The sequence below is a fragment of the Poromitra crassiceps genome (genome assembly GCF_964638095.1).
Source record: "Poromitra crassiceps genome assembly, chromosome: 21".
NCBI classification, from domain to species: Eukaryota; Metazoa; Chordata; class Actinopteri; order Beryciformes; family Melamphaidae; genus Poromitra; species Poromitra crassiceps.
Window position 1 is genome coordinate 9,536,024 of NC_139638.1, and position 20,823 is coordinate 9,556,846.

General features: G+C 43.4%; 1 protein-coding gene and 1 long non-coding RNA gene across 2 annotated transcripts; one reads left to right on the forward strand and one right to left on the reverse strand.

Annotated features, from left to right (window-relative positions):
- The first annotated feature begins 4,867 nt into the window (after nucleotides 1–4,867).
- On the forward strand, nucleotides 4,868–6,950 carry LOC310795521 (uncharacterized protein). Its single transcript, XM_083657586.1, has 3 exons — nucleotides 4,868–5,068; nucleotides 5,457–5,592; nucleotides 5,745–6,950. The coding sequence occupies exons 1-3, from the start codon at nucleotides 4,890–4,892 to the stop codon at nucleotides 6,498–6,500; spliced, it is 1,071 nt and encodes a 356-aa protein (XP_083513712.1). The 5' UTR covers nucleotides 4,868–4,889; the 3' UTR covers nucleotides 6,501–6,950.
- Nucleotides 6,951–8,073: 1,123 nt separating this feature from the next.
- On the reverse strand, nucleotides 8,074–10,652 carry LOC310795822. The gene is made up of 4 exons (XR_014553649.1): nucleotides 10,379–10,652; nucleotides 8,472–8,666; nucleotides 8,300–8,379; nucleotides 8,074–8,142 (listed from the first exon to the last, which is right to left on the reverse strand). It is a non-coding gene; the product is annotated as an uncharacterized lncRNA (long non-coding RNA).
- Between the last annotated feature and the right edge of the window lie 10,171 nt (nucleotides 10,653–20,823).

Here is a 20,823-nt window from a genome sequence, read left to right on the forward strand (position 1 = left end):
CCTATTGCTGCTTAGTATTGCTTATAGATGCCTATTTCTTATTGCCTATTGCTCATTGCTTGTTGCCTATTTGTACTATGTCGTAAACGGAGTCCACAGCACAAGAATTTCACACGTGATACTTGTACCATGGAGTGACAATAAAAATCTTGAATCTTGAATCTTGAATCTTGATTGGGATGTAGAGCTTCAAGTGAATGGCAGCCCAGTTGAATTTAAAATTGACACTGGAGCGGACATCACAGTGATGTCACAAGAGACATTCAGTGGCTTGCTGCACCCACCGAGGCTGACCAATGCCAGGCCAGACGTGTCCAGCCCAGGAGGTAAAGTGACATGTGTGGGCAGATTTCTAGCTGCTAGCCCATACAAGGGACAGAAATACAAATACTGGATTACAGTCATAAAAGGGCCGTTTGCTAGCAACTTGCTGGGCAGGAGTGTGGCAAAGCGCATGGGGCTGGTCGTAAGAGTCAATAAAGTGAGCAGCGACTCACTCGGGGACGTGTTCGGAGACATAGGGCTGCTGGACTGCGAACCCGTGAAAATAGAGCTCAGAGACGACGCGGAGCCCTACAGCGTGACATCTCCAAGGCGAGTGCCCTTTCCCCTCCTGCTGAGTCTGGGGATTATAGAAGAAGTCACAGAACCCACAGACTGGTGCCAGCCGCAAAACGGAACAAAGAGCAGGTCAGAATTTGTGTCGATCTGAAACGGCTAAACAAAGCAGTAAAACGGGAGAAATACATTCTGCCCAATTTAGATGACATAACTCCCAAATTGGCCGGGGCTAAAGTCTTTTCAACCTTAGACGCTTCAAGCGGTTTTTGGCAGGTCCCATTAGACCCCAGCTGTCAAAAACTGACCACATTCATAACCCCGATGGGCAGGTTCTGTTTTAGACGGTTACCATTCGGTATTACATCAGCTCCTGAGATCTTTCAAAGACTGATGAGTACACTGCTCAAAGACTTAGAAGGGACTGTCGTCGTGATGGACGACATTCTAGTTTATGGAGCATCCAAAGCGGAGCACGACCGCCGCCTGGACACGGTCATACAGGCCATCAGGGCGTCCGGACTGAAGCTCAACCGAGCCAAGTGCCACATGGGCAAATCAGAATCGCAGTATTTCGGTCACATTATCGGTGCTGATGGTGTGAAACCGGATAAGAGCAAAGTGGAGGCTGTCTCTCGCATGCCGAGCCCCACTAACGTCGAGGAACTGCGCCAGGAGCTGGGACTCATCAACTACCTGGGCAAGTTCATACCCGACATGTCCACCATGCTGCACCCACTCACCGACCTACTCAAAGAGGAGAGTAGCTGGATCTGGGGGGAGCCCCAGGAGCAGGCGTTCACCAAAGTGAAAGAGATGTTGGTGACAGCGCCCGCACTCAGCTACTATGATGTGGACCGAGAGACAGTGGTCAGCGCCGACGCAAGCTCCTACGGCCTGGGTGCTGCCCTCCTACAGGTCCACGACGGCGAGCTGCGGCCCGTCGCCTTCGGTTCGAGGACTCTAACAGACACTGAAAAGCGATATTCGCAAATCGAAAAAGAGTGTTTAGCGGGGGTGTGGGCCTGCGAGCGCTTCCAACGCTATGTCCAGGGCATGGGTTGCTTCCGCCTTCAGACGGACCATAAGCCCCTGGTACCGCTAATCAACACTTATGACATCGACAAAGCACCCGTGAGGTGTCAAAGGCTCCTCATGCGCCTTATGAGGTTTAACGTCATCGCCGAGCATGTTCCGGGTAAGCAGCTGGTGGTGGCCGATACGCTCTCAAGGCGCCCCCTGAGCGGGGAGGATGTGTCGGATACAGACGAGCACGTCAAAGCGTATGTGGACGCTGTGATGGCGGGCAGACCAATCACGCCACACAAGCTCGAGGACATCCGCAGAGCCACACAGAGCGACGCTAACCTCCCGAAGGTAATCGCTGCCATAAGAAAAGGGTGGCCACACAACATGTCCAAATCTTCCTTGAATGGATTTTACTCAGCCAGAGCTCACCTTTCTGAGTTGGATGGACTTGTGCTGTATCAAGACCGCATAGTGATTCCCACATCACTCAGACCTGATGTTCTACAGCAGATACATGAAGGGCACCTCGGGCTGACAAAGTGTCGCGAGCGAGCAAAGACAACAGTCTGGTGGCCCAGTGTCGGAGCTGAAATCATCAAGGTGGTGACGTCCTGTGAGTTTTGTGCTGAGAACAAACCGACACAGAGGCGTGAACCGCTAGTGACAACTCCCCTGCCTAGCGGTCCATGGCAAAGAATTGCAGCTGATCTGTGCGAGCTGGAGAGCAAGAAGTATCTCATTGTAGTGGATTACTTTTCAAGAGACATTGAAATTGCCTACCTGTCCACTACAACCAGCCAGCAGGTCATAAACCGACTCAAACAAATGTTTGCGAGATGGGGGATTCCACTCGAGCTGGTTAGTGACAACGCTACACAGTTCACATCAGCCGAGTTCCAGGACTTTAAACAGAGGTATGGTTTCACACACATAACCTCCAGCCCCCACTACCCACAGGCTAACAGGGCCGCAGAGAGAGCTGTCCAAACAGCCAAGCGCATCCTCAAACAGCCAGACCCCTGCCTAGCCTTAATGGGTTACCGCGCAACGCCAATTGCAGCAACCGGGGCAAGCCCAGCACAGCTCATGACGGGACGACACATTCGCACCACCGTCCCTGTGCTGGCAGAAAAGCTACAGTCTCGCCCGGTTGACTATAATCTTGTGAAACAGCGAGACACTAAAGCTAAAGAGGATTACAAGTTCTTCTACAACCGCCGACATTCAGCTCGTCCACTCCCTGAGCTACAACCTGGTCAGGACGTGAGAGTGAAGCTCGACGGAGATAAAGGCTGGGAGACGCCGGCCAGAGTCATCGGCAAGTCTCCAGAGCCCAGGTCCTACTTGGTTCGCATGGACAACGGCACAGTGACCCGACGCACCAGGAGACATCTGCAGGCTGTCCCAGAGGCAGTCGTCCAGGTGGAGCAGCGAAGGGTCGACCCAGCGCCATCTCAGCAGGCCAGCACTCCTGTGTCCAACAGGCAGAATACCACTGGCTCTACCAAATAACAGGCTGGTTAGCTCAGATGGTAGAGAACCAGACTTACAATTTAACGATCTTGGGGTTCAGGGTTCGGATCTCACCTGGAGGGAGTGTTTATTTGATAAGGATATCTTTCACTTTATATTAGGGTGCGAAAAGAGTAACTAATGGACAGGTAATGATTCAGTATTCATAAACTACTGAGTATGATGCACCACTTTACAATAGGGTACACAAAAAGATTAACTAATGATTAACTAATACATTCACGCACTGACATTGTGGAATCATTAAGTAATGATTAACTACTCTATTCACGAGCTGACATTTAGTAATCATTAGGTAATGATTAACTTCTCTACTCAGGAAATTAGATACTAATCATTAACTAATGACTACCTACTCATTAACTATGATTAACTAGTGATTGACTAATGCCAAATTTTTCATTAGCTACTCATTAACTGGCTATTAGTTAATGGTTAGTTTACTAGTAACTACTATAGTATTTGTGTACGTTATTGTAAAGTGTTACCCTTCTGTTTTGTTTGTCTCTCATTAAATCAGCTGTACACACAGCACTGCCTAACTTCTATCTGTGTGGACATGAGGCTGCAGTGTTTGTATGCACAAAATGCCGCAAAATGCCATGTTGTCAATTGTTATTGCTAACAATGGCTAGCCTGGCTAGCGACTGGATCTGACCAATGAACAGTGAACTTCCCAGCTCAAGTTTTCTGCAAATGGAACGCTAACAAAACGGATGTGATGTCATTTAGCCTCCACATCCCAGTTATTTTGCGATAAAGGAACGCACGATTAACAAGAGGCTGGTAGTTTTATTATTATTATTATTATTATTATTATTATTATTATTAATTATTGTCAGACACAAGGTCCAATAAAAACACACAATACATATTATTATTATTATTAATAACAAAAACAGTCTTACAAGTGCATTCAATGAACAATGACCTGTAAAAAGTGAATTGAACGGTCGTCCAGGCCGGAATAGGCTAGTTGCACAAGTGATTAGACGAACTTCCGGTTTTCTTGCCAATCGGCGAGCCAGTTTCCGCTTTATCGGCTTCCTCTCCTTACCGGCCCGGTCGCTGTGCTAGTCGCTGTGTTTATCAAACTTATCTCTAACTATCTGGTTTTTCGACACTATTTCTGGAACTGATTACTGAATTTGGATTACGGACTTGGCTGAATGGATATTTGATTTGACCGCTGCCTGGACACGGACACGAATTTAATGATTGCGGACTTGTATGACGTTTAAGCTGGCTAAACTAACCTAACGTTAGCTAACGAACCCTTAGCTAGAAGCTAGCAAAACACTGAGAACCCCGAATGACAATAACAAGACAAGATGAGTGCTGTGAGGAAAAAGAAATATAATGTACGAGATGTGCACAAGTTACAAAGAGGTATGGGTGGCTCTAATGATCACTGCTGTGTGCCACTTTGCTCAGCTTCAAGTCGCTATAACCGTATGATGAGCTTCCACTGCTTCCCAAAAAACACAAACCTTCGTGCACGGTGGATACAGAAAATCAGGAGGATGGGATTTTCAGTGACCAAACACACAAAGGTATGCAGCCGACATTTCGAGGATAATCAAATCACCACTACTGCTAAGGGTAGACGGATATTAGAAGCAAGCTCCGTCCCATTATTGTTTGAGTGGAACAACTACACCAACAAGACACGAGCTGGTGTTTGGGAGCGCCGACCTCGACCGTCAAGTCCGGGACCATGTCCGGAGCCTGTGCCGGATCCTGAGGAGGACATTCAACAAACAGTACCGATGGTTCTGGACCACGACTATGGTGCCAACCGTACCATATGTGTCGACCGGGAGCAGTATGAAGGGATGATGAGGGAAATCGAGGCGCTCAGACAGGAGCTCCAAACATATCATCTACAAAACACTTTTGGACTCCAGCGATTTGCTTCCTCCCCAGAAGACATCCGATTTTACACCAGGTAAGACATCTAGCATTAGTCTAAAATAAACCCATCAAGCTAATAAATAAATAATGGTATAGTTGTAAGATCAAAATGAAGCAGTTTTATTTTAAGTCCAAAATCACACCAAGGTGTGTCTCAATATACTTTCCGACGAATAACAGAATGAATAATACAATGAACATAACAAAAACAAAGTTAATACATCTAGTCTAAATGATTACATCAATGACTGCCCTCTCAGGCCCATGCATACTGTATATAATTGTGTATTTCTTGTCTTTGTGTTAAATATTGTAAATGTTAATATTTTGTCTGTTTTAGTGTATTGCTTTTTCTCTCTCTGGCTAATTAATATGTATTGATGCTTGACTTGCTTTTGTTATTATGTTTTGTTCTTTTGAAGATTCCCAACATACAATCATCTGATGGCATTTTGGAACCTGATCGAGGCAGCAACAGCCAAAATAGTTAGGGTCACCAGAGCAAGGAAAGCCGATGTCACTAGCACGACAACTGAAAGCCCTTTAACCAGACCAACTGTAAGTACACACACACACACACACACACACACACACACACACACACACACACACACACACACACACACACACACACACACACACACAAAGTATGGGGCATGAAGAGGATACTTTTAAACAACTAACAGCTCATTAAACTTTTTTCCCTCCAGAAACTGTTGCCGATAGATGAGCTCTTCCTTTTCCTGACATACCTGTCCACCGGATGTACCCAGAGGGAGCTTGGCCATAGATTTAACATCCACCGAGCGACAGTCAGCCGAATCATTGTAACCTGGGCCAACTTCCTCTACAGCTTACTGGGCTCCATCTGTATCTGGATGTCACCTGCAGCTGTGAAGGCCACAAGGCCACGTGATTTTGACGGCAGCTACAGCAACACACACATAGTTCTTGATTGCACAGAGCTATGGTGTCAAACACCTTCATCCCTCCTCCTTCAGAGTGAAGTCTTCTCCACCTACAAGTCCCACTGCACCTTCAAGGCCATGGTGGGCATGTCCCCTCATGGAGCCCTGACTTTTGTGTCACCACTCTTTGAGGGTTCCATGAGTGACAAGGAGGTGTTTCGTCAGTCAGGTATTACATCACTCTTAACACCTGACATGGCCGTCATGGTTGACAAGGGATTCTTGGTGGATGACCTTGTGCCTGGGAGTGTTCATCGTCCTGCCTTCCTCTCCAAGAGGACCCAAATGCCAGAGGTGGATGTTCTGAAGACGCAGTCCATTGCCCGTTTGAGAGTCCACGTGGAGAGGTTGATCAGAAGAGTAAAAGAGAACAAACTCTTTGAGACCACTATCCCTCTCTCTATATCAGGGAGCATAAATCAAATATTCACAGTCGCATGTCTCCTCTCAAATTACCAAAATGGACCCCTGGTCAAGAAATGGAGATGTGAAAATTGAAAATTGTAGCCATAACTACCTCTTCTGAGGAACTTGATATGAACTATTCAGTGTTCAATGTACACTTTTCCACCCGACAGCAGCTAAATTCCTTGTAGTTTTAATTGGTAAATAAATTGTCTGATAAAAATGTATTTTGAGTGTTTGACAATTTAAAGGTGCAAGATAATAAAATCACAATCATATTAAGTTACAGTGGTCATTGTTAAGTTGTACAGTTGTCAAAAAGGGTCAATTCCCACAACATTCTGAAACTTTTTTGCCCTTACCTGGATACCAGGAGTGTTGTCTATTCATCCAGATAATTTTGGTGTGATTTGCCTATCTGATTTCACTCAAACAATTAAAAAAAAACTTGTCAATTTGTCAGTTTTTATCAGAAAAACGAAGCAAATTACACCAAAATAATCGGGATGGATAGCATTCTGGTTAAGGGGGATTTTATTTTTTGTGAACTGCCCCATACAGCTATAATTGTTAAAATTGTGAACTTTGGTTAACTGTATTAAAATAAAAACAGCAGGAGTCACTCAGCCAATTTACACTTTTATTGTGTTAACATGGTGGGAAGGCAGTGTTATTAATCATGAAAGCATTTCCCATTAATAGTGAAAGTAAGATGATTGATGCTCAACACATTTGATTTGCATAGTGTACAATATTTGATGTCTCAATCTTGAAACCTTACAGGCATTTCTGCATGTAGACATGGAAATAAAACCTGTCTACTTTCTCTCTGATCACCTCCAACATATCACTGTCCCTGTATATTCGTTGAATTAGTATGTCTTCTTCAGCTGAAACCACAAAATCACACCAATCCATTCCAGTTATTAGCATCTGCCCCTGCACTTGTGAGTAGTAAGCATGCGTTTGTTTTAGCTCCAATTTCCCCAAATTCATTTTGAGATACGGGCAGTCAACATAGCTCTTAACGTTTGGGCACTTAATCTCAATCAGACCAAACTGACATGGCTCTGAAGGGTCAAAGATCAACCCATCTGGAGATGCCCCCAGCCAAGGAGCATCGGGGTGGATTACAAATCCACAGGGGTAGTGGTTGACTCTCTTTAGCTGGCAATACTCCCAGATAGCATCTGCTTCCATTTCGAGCCCCCTCTTCATAGCTGCCGTCTGACGGGTCCCTTGCAGTATCCGGTTAGCCAGACCTTCCTCAGAGTTCTCTCTAACTTGACAGATCTCCCTGAAACGTGAGGCAGTCAGTCTAGGCCTCCTTAGGCGATGCCAGTCAGCACATGAACTTTGTGCTCTGGTAGCACACTCAAATTTCTGTGCCATAACCCAGGTGACCTCAAGACACTTAAGGTGTAGCTGTTGTGCTTCAGTACATACAAACATGGAACTGGATGGCTGCAGTCGGTAATTCTGAAGAGGCAGAGATGGAGGTGGTGGGGCAGCATGGAAGGACAGGTCTCTCTTTGCCGTCGCTTGTTGTTGGTAGGACAAAGGACTACCGACTTGAACCTTGCCAAGGGCAGAGTCAACTAGAGGAACTTCACAGCTGATGCCCATGCTGCAAATCATCGGCGCATCAGCTGCGGAGAAATCCTTATACACCTCTGTCACCCGAAAGACGGAAAGATCAGGCAAGTCCCCACTGAGGCCTTTGTAGAGTGTGCTCCTGTGTGGAACATAAAGGTTATATAAGTGGCGTATGCATATTTCCATTCAAACATTCATGTAGCATATTGCAATACAGTAAATCTATCATCACTGATGACATCATTTCTAGTTGAGTGACATCACTTCTGGGGAAAAAAGAGAGATAGATATTTTACCTCACACCCTCTGTTGTTGCTCTGCACTTTGGCTTAGCAGACAGCACAGTCATTTTATCCACAGGGCCTGGCTTTATACCCTATTAAGGTAGGGAGGATATAGATTAGAAAATATCACCAACAGGTGTATAATTATAGTGCAACAGGTTAATATGCATTTTTCTTGACTTGCCAAAGTTCTGGGCTTGTGCCATTGTTGTTCTCCCTCGGTACAGCTGAGCACAGGGGGGACCACTGGCACCTTAAGCTGGGAGTAATGTGCCGACTGGAACAGCAAAGCAACACAGTGGTTGCAGAAAGCTGTTCCCGCCACACATGTGCAACTGTGATGCATCAGCTCCACAGGACTGGAATCTTTCAATACCACCTGCAAAAAGTCACATGTCATAGTAAATACTTATTTCTCTTAGCTTGTTTCATTGTTTGACCTAGGGATGTCAACGGTTAACCGTTAATCGATTAACCGTCGCTAACGTCGTTGTTCGGTTATTGCTGTCGGTCTATCAGTTAATATAAAAAAAAAAAAAAAAAAAAAAAAAAAATTTTTTTTTTTTTTTTTTTGGTCTATTTACTCAATGAGCTCATGCCCAAACAAGGCGTGTCTATTTAGATGCTGAAATGTTAATGCTTTTTGTGTTAGAAATTCTAACACAAAAAGAATTTGTGTCGAAATGTTGATGCTTTTTGTTAATGCTTGTTAATGCTTTTTGTGTTAGAAATTCTAACACAAAAAGCATTAACATTTCAGCATCTAAATAGACACGCCTTGTTTGGGCATGAGTTCATTGAGTAAATAGACAAAAAAAAAAAAAAAAAAAAAAAAAAAAAAACTTTTTTTTTTTTTATATTAAAAAATTATGAATTAACCGATAGGTTAATCGATTATTAGCGTCGGTTAATCGAAAGTGAAATTAACCGAAAATTGACATCCCTAGTTTGACCATTCCTTTAGGATGCAATCTTGGTTTTTAAATAATATATATTTCTAATATTATTCATCTATTATCACAGACCAAATGTTATGTACTTCGATATGTTAAGAGCATGTTGTATAAGTCAAATGCACTAGATTGTTTATTTGACTCATGATAGCCTTGTACTTTTAACACCAGATTGCACCTAAATGAATGGCTGAGTAAAACCAGGGGCGTAGTGGAGGCTAAACACAAGTAAACACAGTTTACCCTCCTCTTTGAAATGAGGCAGATAGTTTACTCACCTATTTGCAGATCACCTGTATCAATTGCAGAGGGGAAACAAGGTGGATAAACTACTCACTATTGATAGTTTACTCACCTCTGTATTTACCACTACACCCCTGGCTAAAACATAGCTTATATACCACGACCAAGTGGTACAAAAACACATGCAAAATTATCTGATGAACAAAACGAACAGATTAACCCAGGTTCTGGGGATCAGCTAGGTCAATGTATCTGCCTACTCTAGCCACTCTTTTGAGCGTTCCATTACTAGTTACGTTGTATTACAACACTAGCTGAATCCCCAGAAACAACAGGAACACTGGGTTATTAAAGTAACATGCATATCGCATATAGCTTCACCATACACTCAAACTGTGTGGCTTCTCAGATTTCCTCATGGATCTGTGGCACAATGCCCTGATAATCATTTCACCTGTGCTCTGATCTTTGTTTGAAACTGAGAGAGGGGGGAGGTTAGTAGTTAGTACAACAACTAACAATGTGTGTTAACATTAATAAAAACAAGCTAACATCGTAAACAAACGTAATCTGAAAAAAATATTCAAACCCATCATTATTGACCAAAATCATCTTATGACATCGCTGTTGTGACATCATTCTAAAATGGATCCTGCCAATCTTGAACATATCCCAGGCTATGATAATCCCCCCAAGAGAAATCCAGTTTGCCTTTATGGGAAGGAAAATAATTCACTTTTTGTGTTTTCTACTGTACTTTTTACTGTACACTGGCATTTGAGGGGTTAAAATTCTGAGTAGGTATGACATGTTGGTATGAGGTATTAGGATGAAGTTAACAAACGTAACAAAAGCAAAGCATCAGCAAGGCAGCTTGAATCTAAACACTACTTACCCTCGTAGTTGTGGAGATAACTCGATATGTATAACTTGAATCCCTTCTCTCGCTTGCTTATGGGAGCGGGGGAACAGGCATTAACGATACGATGGACATCGTTTACGTTTATTTTAGGCAGATCTTGGAGACATCTCGTAAAAATTGGCATTTTTTAAGCAATTCGGTGGTAGAGAAGATGTTCGTTCTAAACCTATGGTTCCAACACTGTTAGCTTTAAACTAACGTTAACGTTAGCTTTAGCTAACGTAATAGCATATTAAGCTTCATACAAGTCCGCAATCCGTAAAAATTCAAGTCCGTGTCCAGGCGGCGGTCTAATCAAATATCAATTCAGCCAAGTCCGTCATAAAAATTCAGTAATGAGTTCCAGAAATAGTGTATAAAAACCAGATAGTCAGAGATAAGTTACATACACACAGTGACCGGGCTAAAGCGGAAGCTGGCGAGCCGATTTGACTGCAACCGGAAGTTTGTCTAATCACTTGTGCACAGAGCCTATTCCAGCTCGGCCCGTTTTGTCCGAGATGACGTCATATCCGCACATCTCATCCAAAATGTTGCATTACCGCCTCCACTTCCCAGAATCCTCCTTGGTTTTTCTCTGTGTTTTCCCTCCGACCAGGAAGTGCAGCGTGAACGCAAATCTGCCTGCTGGGGCGGAGGTTCCGAATGTAAACTTCCAGTTGTCATGAATGCGAGACCGGAGATCAAAAAGCTCTGGTGACGCGAGGTTACTGGAGACGAAGTGACGAGGCTCCGTTTAGCACTGAGAGGAAGAACAAGCTCCTCTCTCTTATGGACTCGTATGGATGGTTTAGCCGTGAAGCTATCGGAGCTAACGTTTAGCCTATTGGAGCTTTGAAGAACCTTGTTTGTCAGTGAGTAAAACGTTCAGGAGAAAAAGTTCCTGTGTCACTGTGTGGAAATGTCTAATGTTGAAAACCTGACAGTGTTGGTGAACTAACGCCTAACTGCTAACTGCAGCCACTGAAGAGATATTTGGGCAGTTTGAAAGAAGATAGCAGAGTACGAGGAGGACGCTTCTTTGCCTGAGTCCAGACTTTCAGATCTTCCCACTCCACTGAGTTGACTGCTTCTGAAGAAGGAAATGGCTTGTAATGAGTGAACAATGCACTCTGATATCAGGCTAGAATCTTCTGGTTCCAAAAAGAATGAGCAACAACAGAAGCTGCTGGACACTGTTTTTAATCCTGTAGTGCGGTTACACAGAGTAGCCGTACCTCCAGACGTCCAACAGCTGTTGGTCATTAAAGAAGAAGTTCCCCCTGAGCTGCAGGAGTGGAGCTCCAGACCCTCCAGTCTGGACCAGGAGGACCCAGAGCCCCCACACATTAAAGAGGAACGGGAGGAACTCTGGATCAGGAGGGAGGGAGAGCAGCTTCAGAACGACCCAGAGCTCCCACACATTAAAGAGGATCAGGAGGACCCAGAGCCCCCACACATTAAAGAGGAACAGGAGGAACTCTGGATCAGGAGGGAGGGAGAGCAGCTTCAGGAGGACCCAGAGCCCCCAGACATTAAAGAGGAACAGGAGGACCCAGAGCCCCCACACATTAAAGAGGAACAGGAGGACCCAGAGCTCCCACACATTAAAGAGGAACAGGAACTCTGGATCAGCCAGGAGGGAGAGCAGCTTCAAGGGCTCGAGGAGGATGATATCACCACGTTCCAATTCACTCCTGTTTCTGTGAAGAGTGAAGATGATGAAGAGAAACCTCAGTCCTCACAGCTTCATCAAAGCCAAACTGAGGAGAACAGAGAGGCAGAGCCTCTAGCCAGCAGCTCAACTGAACAGATGAAAACAGAAGCTGATGGAGAGGACTGTGGAGTATCAGAACCAACGCATGCTGGCAAGACTTCAGACTCTTCTGAGACTGAAGACGGTGATGATTGGACGGAAACTAGTCAACCTCACTCTCTCTTAGACAAGCAGAAAAACAGTGAAGTTCTTGGGGATAAACAGTTTAGTTGTTCAGTTTGTGGTAAAATATGTGTTCATAAGGGACACTTGAACACACACATGATAGTCCACACAGGAGATAAACAATTTAAATGTTCAGTCTGTGGTAAAGGTTTTGGTCGGAAGCAACAGTTGACAACACACATGATAGTCCACACAGGAGATAAACAATTTAAATGTTCAGTCTGTGGTAAATGTTTTGGTCATAAATTCAACTTGACAACACACATGATAGTCCACACAGGAGATAAACAATTTAAATGTTCAGTCTGTGGTAAATGTTTTGGTCGTAAATCAATCTTGACAACACACATGATAGTCCACACAGGAGATAAACAATTTAAATGTTCAGTCTGTGGTAAATGTTTTGGTCGTAAATCAATCTTGACAACACACATGATAGTCCACACAGGAGATAAACAATTTAAATGTTCAGTCTGTGGTCAATGTTTTGGTCATAAATCAACCTTGACAACACACATGATAGTCCACACAGGAGATGAACAATTTAAATGTTCAGTCTGTGGTAAATGTTTTGGTCATGAATCAACCTTGACACAACACATGATAGTCCACACAGGAGATAAACAATTTAAATGTTCAGTCTGTGGTAAATGTTTTGGTCATAAATTCAACTTGACAACACACATGAGAATCCACGCAGGAGATAAACAATTTAAATGTTCAGTCTGTGGTAAATGTTTTGGTCGGAAATCAAACTTGACAACACACATGAGAGTCCACACAGGAGACAAACAATTTAAATGTTCAGTCTGTGGTAAATGTTTTGGTCATGAATCAACCTTGACAACACACATGAGAGTCCACACAGGAGATAAACAATTTAAATGTTCAGTCTGTGGTAAATGTTTTGGTCAGAAATCAACCTTGACAACACACATGATAGTCCACACAGGAGATAAACAATTTAAATGTTCAGTCTGTGGTAAATGTTTTGGTCAGAAATCAACCTTGACAACACACATGATAGTCCACACAGGAGATAAACAATTTAAATGTTCAGTCTGTGGTAAATGTTTTGGTCAGAAATCAAACTTGACAACACACATGATAGTCCACACAGGAGATAAACAATTTAAATGTTCAGTCTGTGGTAATTGTTTTGGTCATAAATCAACCTTGACAACACACATGATAGTCCACACAGGAGATGAACAATTTAAATGTTCAGTCTGTGGTAAATGTTTTGGTCATAAATCAAACTTGACAACACACATGATAGTCCACACAGGAGATAAACAATTTAAATGTTCAGTCTGTGGTAAATGTTTTGGTCAGAAATCAACCTTGACAACACACATGAGAGTCCACACAGGAGATAAACAATTTAAATGCTCAGTCTGTGGTAAATGTTTTGGTCAGAAGCAACAGTTGACAAAACACATGATAATCCACACATGAGATAAACCATTTAAATGTTCAGTCTGTGGTAAATGTTTTGGTCAGAAATCAAACTTAACACACATGATAGTCCACACAGGAGATAAACAATTTAAATGTTCAGTCTGTGGTAAATGTTTTGGTCATAAATCAAACTTGAGAACACACATGATAGTCCACACAGGAGATAAACCAAATGGAGTATTTCAAAATCTATAATCAGTCAAAACATACACTGATAAAAGGGCACAATTCTGTCTCAACATATCAAATGGCTACTCTGTCAGAAAAGGTTTGCGGTATTCTTTGTATCTTTCTCATTAATTGTCCACATTTAAATACACTCAGCAATGAGCAATTGGTTTGAAATTTGAATTCCTTTCTGGTTTAATTCAGTATACTCATTCATTGTGAATTCACACTAATTGGACTTGCTGAGTTATAGAATTGTTAGCACTCTTTCCAAACACTTCTAGTATATCCTTTTTCGTAAAGCAGGTAGAATCATTGTAATATACTTGAATCAGTCACTATATAAATAAATCTATCGTACTGGGCACAAAAACACATTTTCCTTAATAAAGTATACTTGGTTCACTTGTTTCAGCTTTTGTGTTTAATTCACTGGACCTCATTTACAGTCAGTTTATTCACTTTACTTTTTTAAATACAAATAAAGGTCTTGATGACGATCAAAAAGAAGCATGGACTTATTTCCTGGTGGGGTTCTGGAAAAATGTTTACCTGTAACAGCTTCTGAAACTGCTGGTAAAAATGTGTTTTATGTCAAGAAAAGGTTTTCAACTTTTTATTTGTAAAACTTTTGTTATTATTTATTTATTTGCCTGACCGGCCTGCAGTGCATGTCGGTCCAGTATGGAGATGGCCAGTCCAGCCCTGCTTACACTCACATCACGGCATCCTCCTGTTTTCAAAAGGTGTACTGCTGCAGTCTGTCAGTAGATGGCAGTGTGAGCCGCATATTAAGACAAAAGTGTGAGATGTAAGTCCTGACATGCAATTTCAGTGGTTTGAATAATTTGCTAGTTTTTTTGTTTTGATGTTGCTTTAAAACCCTGTCTGTATAGGTTTTTGATTTGGGGCTAAAGTTGTGTAATAATGAGTTTGGTCTTTCTTTGTAATGGAAAAACAGATTGAACTACATAGTTGAAGCTGTACTAGCAGGTAACATGCATTTTTCACCAGCACATGAGAGAAGCTGCAATGAAAAGTTCAAAATAACACATTTTTTGTTGTTGGACTTGTTGTGATAATATAATAAGAATTTATATGATTTAAACAAACATCTGAGCACTGCAGGAATGAGTCCAGAAGTAGCACTTGGGTTGATCAGGGGAAAAGTCTATGGGGATTTAACATAAGGATTCTGCTTAACACGTTGACTGCCAAGAACGAGTTGAGTCGTCAAACACAATCCAGCTGTTCACTGCCAACGACGACTTGACTCGCCAAACTGTTTTTTCAGTGGTTTCCACTAGGTGAGGCCCTTGGGCAATAGGTGAATGTGGATCCGACCTCTCCCGCTGCCCCGGAAGTACTCTAACAAAGATTTCTATATAAGGAAGGCGGGCTCCTTTGATCGCGTGGGTTGAAGTAGGTTGGCAATAGATTGAGACAGACAGCATTACATAGCGATTTATACATAGAGAATTTCAGCAATTTAGCGTCAGATTTAGAGCGAGTTGGTTAGCGTAGTTGATTTAGTTTGTAGTTGTTAGTACAGTAGTAGTGTTTAGTATAGTCTTCATAGTAGACTTAGTTTAGATACTTAGTTCGCGCGTAGTTACAGTTAGTGTTCATTGTAGTTAGCTTAGCACATTTAGCATTAGCGTCAGTTCATTTTAGTATTTAGCCTTTATTCTAGTTCAGTTTATTCTAGTTCAGTTTGATCGAGTTGGTAACCGGTAGATTAGCCTTATTTCAGTTCAGTTTGAGCTAGTCGTAGCAGTAGTTGTTTTATTTCAGTTTAGTTGGGAGCGGGTGGCGTGTTTGTGCCATGCCGGCAAAACGCAAGCGGTCTTCGGCGGCCACACGCAAGCGATCGGCCGATCAGAGATCACTGCTGGATTTCTTTTCTGTACGAAATGAGCTTGTGCCGGAGACCGATTCCGAGGTCTCGGATGATGAACGGGGTGAGCCTCTGGATGTCGCGGTTGCGGCTGCTGGACTGACTGAGTCCGAGTCGAGTGACATCACGTCTTCCCCAGACGTGGAGGACTCTGAAGATGAGTGGGCCCCATCCAGGAGCGAAGGTCCACAGAGCAGTGGTAAGACGATGTTTGAGATGACTTGTGTAACTTGTGTAAATGTAATTACTATGACTGTACAAAAGCCAGCAGTCAGTCAATTCATTTTACTGAATTTCAGACTCTGAAGATGAGCCTGAAGCAGCCAGCTGTAGCGGTACAGCACCTGGTGCCACAGCCTCTCGTGCCAGGAAAATGGGTAAGAGCACACTTCAGAATCAGGTTTATTTTGTCAGTCCCCATGGGGTGGGAGGGAGGGAGGGAAAAAGAAAAAGAAAAAGTTTTCATACTGTATTTTGTGATATCCTTGTGTTTCTGTGAAAACTGAGAAATAAAGTGATAAAAAAAAAAGAATCAGGTTTATTTTCACATCACAGGTTCCAGCCAGAATTCCAGAAATTCTAGAACTCCAGAATTCAGTACCACACATATAAAAAACACTATTTTATGGTAATTATGTATTTCTATAATTTGCAGATGGAGCTGGAAGTGGGACACGTCCTCGGCCTGCAGGTCCTGAGTGGTGTGGCGTTGACTGGGAGCCAACCCACATCCCATTCACAGCAGAACCGGGTCCTCATAGTGGTGGTGCTGCTCAACCAGTGGAGTTCTTCCAGCTCTTCCTGGACGATGAGCTGCTCCAGGCCATTGTAGTCCAAACTAACTTGTATGCACACCAGTGCATCAGTCAGGTCAGTGAGGCTCTGCCACATTCAAGGCTTGGGAAGTGGAAGGACACTACAGTGGCAGAACTCAAGAGCTTCTTGGGACTATATTTCCTGACTGGGATTGTCAAGAAGCCTGAACTGGCCATGTACTGGACCACAAATGAAGTGACTGCTACCCCCCACTTCCCCAGAACCATGTCTCGCAACCGCTTTCAGCTCCTGACACGATTCCTCCATTTCAGTAACAATTTTGATGTTGATGGTGCAGACAAGTTGTTCAAGGTCCGGCCAGTTTTGAACGACCTGTTAGAAAAGTTCAGAGCCATGTTGACACCAAGTCAAAACATCAGTATTGATGAGGGGATGCTCCTGTGGCGTGGGCGGTTAGCCTTCAAGGTGTACAACCCACAGAAACCCATAAAGTATGGGATAAAATCATACATCCTCTGTGACTCCCAGACAGGTTACTGCTACAGCATGAAGCCCTACTGTGGTGAGCGGTCCACCCTAGGCGAGACAGTGGAGTTCCTCCTCGGGGACTTGGCAGGGCAGGGGTACCATTTATACATGGACAACTACTACAACTCTGTTGGAATGTGTGCACAGCTGCTGGAGTGTCAGACACATGTCTGTGGCACTCTGAGGAGGAACAGGGGCGAGCCACCTGCTACAAAGGTTACCAACCACACCGTGAAGCTGGGGGAAACCGTCATGCGCCACAATGGTGGCACCATGGTTCTGGCCTGGCGAGACAAGCGCATCGTCAAAATGGTTTCCACTCTGCACGATGACACGATGGAGACGGTGCAGGTCAGGCAGAAAGGCAGCAGAGAGAGGGTCACACATGCAAAACCCAAGTGCGTTGTAGACTACAACAAGTACATGAATGGGGTAGACAGATTGGACCAGAACATTGCCTACTATCCCTTTGCCAGGAAGACATCCAGGTGGCCATTCAAGTTTGTCATGTACATGTTTCAAATGTATTTTTATAACGCCTTTGTTCTGTACAAAGCTAAACACCCAGCTAAACGCCAGAGAAAGTGTAAAACATTGATGGCTTTCATCCTGAGTGTTGTCTGTGCATGGACCAGACCTGTGGTGGAGGAGGAGGTGGGGGCTGGGGTGGAGGAGGAGGAGGTGGGGGAGGAGGTGTGGGAGGAGGTGGGGTCTGGGGTGGGGGAGGTGGGGGGTGGCGGGGAGGAGGTGGGGGGTGGGGGGGAGGGCAGTGACCAACCTGCAACCAGGCCAGGCCGGGCACCATACCTGGACCCTCCAAGCAGGCTGGATGTCAATCTAGCGGGCCATTACATGGCCATGTATCCAGCCTCACTCAAAAAAGCTGGCCCAACGAGGAGGTGTAGAGTTTGTAAAGAGAGAGGTGTTAGAAGCGAGACACGCTACCGTTGTGTCCTGTGTAATGTCCCATTACACAGGGCTGAGTGCTATGAGGTGTACCACTCAGAGAAGAACCGTGCTCGGTGGCACAAGTAGGCATGGGTCGTAAAAAAAAAAAAAAAACTGCCTGTTTTTGATGCACTTTGTTTGATTGTTTGCTAGCTAGCAGGAATACATAAAAAGCACCTGCCGATTTTCATGTAACTTACTGGATGGGTGTAACATGGGCCAAGGAAGTACCCATTACATTTTGGAGCAGTTCTGGATTCGGTGTACGAGCCCAAACCGGTTTGATCACGAACCGAAAAAACCTATAAAAAAAAAAAACATGTAAAAAAAAAAAAAAGCTGAGTGACCTGTGGTCTGCTGTTGTTTTGTATTTATTTTGACATTTATTTATTTTATTATGGTATTATTCCTCCATTATTGAAAACAACTATTGTTCAGATGTCTGATGTCTCACTGATTTCAAAAATAAATGGTTAAAGTGACTTTTGTGCCTGTTTGATTGAATTTCACAAAACTGCGATTATCTCAGCTTTCTGCCTCAGACCCTGAAACCATGCTGTACTCAACGGCTAATATCTACATAACTACTAACTCTACAAACTAACTCTTTTAGACAGAGAAAGTACACATTCTATTAGTACTTTTGAGATATTGTATGTTCACAAAGTCCAAGCAGAAACAAATCCTCGGCTCTTGTAAAATGAGCCAGAATCCTCAAAAAACGGCTTGGCAGAAGCTACCTACAGCAAGAAAAAAACGGCTGGCAGTCAATGTGTTAAAAGCATCAAATCAGGTTTGGGGTTAACAAATGTTTACGGGCGTGGTTCAAACGTTTACTGAAAATAATGTTTAAAAAAAACGCATTTACGTTTCAAAAGTCATAAAAGTGGCCCAGGTGTGTGAAGATTATCTTGCTGAACACAAATGACCACGCCCATAAACTTGTGTTAACCGCACAGAGCTTATTTGATGCATAACCCCATAGCCTTTTTCCCTGAGAACCAACATGGCGGCGATGTCTGGTTAAGCCTACAAGCCTTCGTACTCGGGTATGAAACTACAAAATATGTTGAAGTTTGTTTGTTTGGTGTTTGACAGCTCGGTGACATTCTGTTGTTTTATTTTCACATTGATATATTCTGCTTTAAATAATGGGAGTATTAAATCACCTTGATTTAAATCACAGTCCTACCTGGCTGATTACATCCTGCTTTGATTTAAGTTGCGCTCATCCTTCACAAACTCCTTTGGAGTCCTCTGTTCTGCCCGGAAATTAGTGGGCCAGTCAAAAATAATAATTAATAAATGGTGGAGTAAAATGGTCTTTTAGATGCTAAAACCACTGATGTTTGTTTCTTCATGTCAGCCCCGCTCAGAGTCACAGTTTAAGTGACTTGCTGGACTCCCTCCCAGGCAGCAAATCTCCAAACGAGGCTTTTTGTTTTCAATGTGGAATGACATGAATCGATGCATCTCTTTTATTAACCCATCGATACCTGATGCAGCATTTGCGTGTATATCCCTCATTTGTGTGTGTATCCCTTTAAGACCGCGAACCGCGTCACACAAATGCTGCATCAGGTATCAATGGGTTAAGGCACACTAGTGTAGCTTGAAGGACCAAAAGAAATGACAACAAGCTAATAGTAAACATGTAGTCCCTCACCATCAGTGATGTAGTAGTCCCACCCTTGGGTCAGTCAGCGATTGTGGAGTGTAGGCCTACTTGAAATGGTGAAATTGAAGCATTTTCGTAGCAACAATGAGAGGACAGATTGATCATATATTTCTGTTTGCCTCCTCTCCTCAGAATTAAGCTTACAACTATTACTACTATCTTGAAATCTAATGTACTTGTTGTGTTCTGACTCATAGTACAAAATATAAGAACTACAATGTGCAATACATAGCTACAATGCATATACATAATGTACCAGGCTTGGAATTAAGTAATTTTTTAGGCCAAGGCCACATTGACCTTTGACCTTTGATGGGGCATTGTGGGCAAAATGTAGGGCACCAAGGTCAAAACCATTATTAAAATCGTTTGTATTTGGCCAGCTAGCTAGCTAGTGCAGGCTAAAGGGCAGGTAGGCAGCACTGTCTGAGGCTGGCTAGCAACAGAGTCCTGCCCTGTCTGGTCAGGAGACCGTGCATGCCCCAACTCACACCATGTACAGTATGGGTGTGCCATGGCCGACCAATGGTGGAACTTCATCACTCACTCACAAAGTGTGATGGGAATTAAATCCCTTGTTATATGAATCATTTTAATATCCTCCTGAAAAAGCAAGACAGAGGCTGTGAAAGATGAACCCACAGTTGGGGGGGAAATATGATCGCCTAGATCAAATCTGATCTTAAAGCCCTGCATGATTGGAAGGAGAACAACTTGAGTTGATTTCTCTTGTTACGCTTCAGATCAAATCCCTGCTAATGGAGAAGATGATTCCTACCCTGAAGCCAGTTAATAGCTGGAGTTTCCCATGGAAATGTGTTTCAGTGGATAATGATCGTTCAGATACACTTCATTACCGCTATATTCGTTTTTCATCTTAAAGGCCGTTCTGAGTTCTGTCTCTGAACAGTTAGATGCTCCTTCTACTATCAAATAGGCCCAATGATCAGTGAAATGCATAAAACACATTGACCATTGATGCACATGCGAAACTTATCGACTCTGCCTAACATGTAGTCAGAGCTGTTTTATATCAAGTC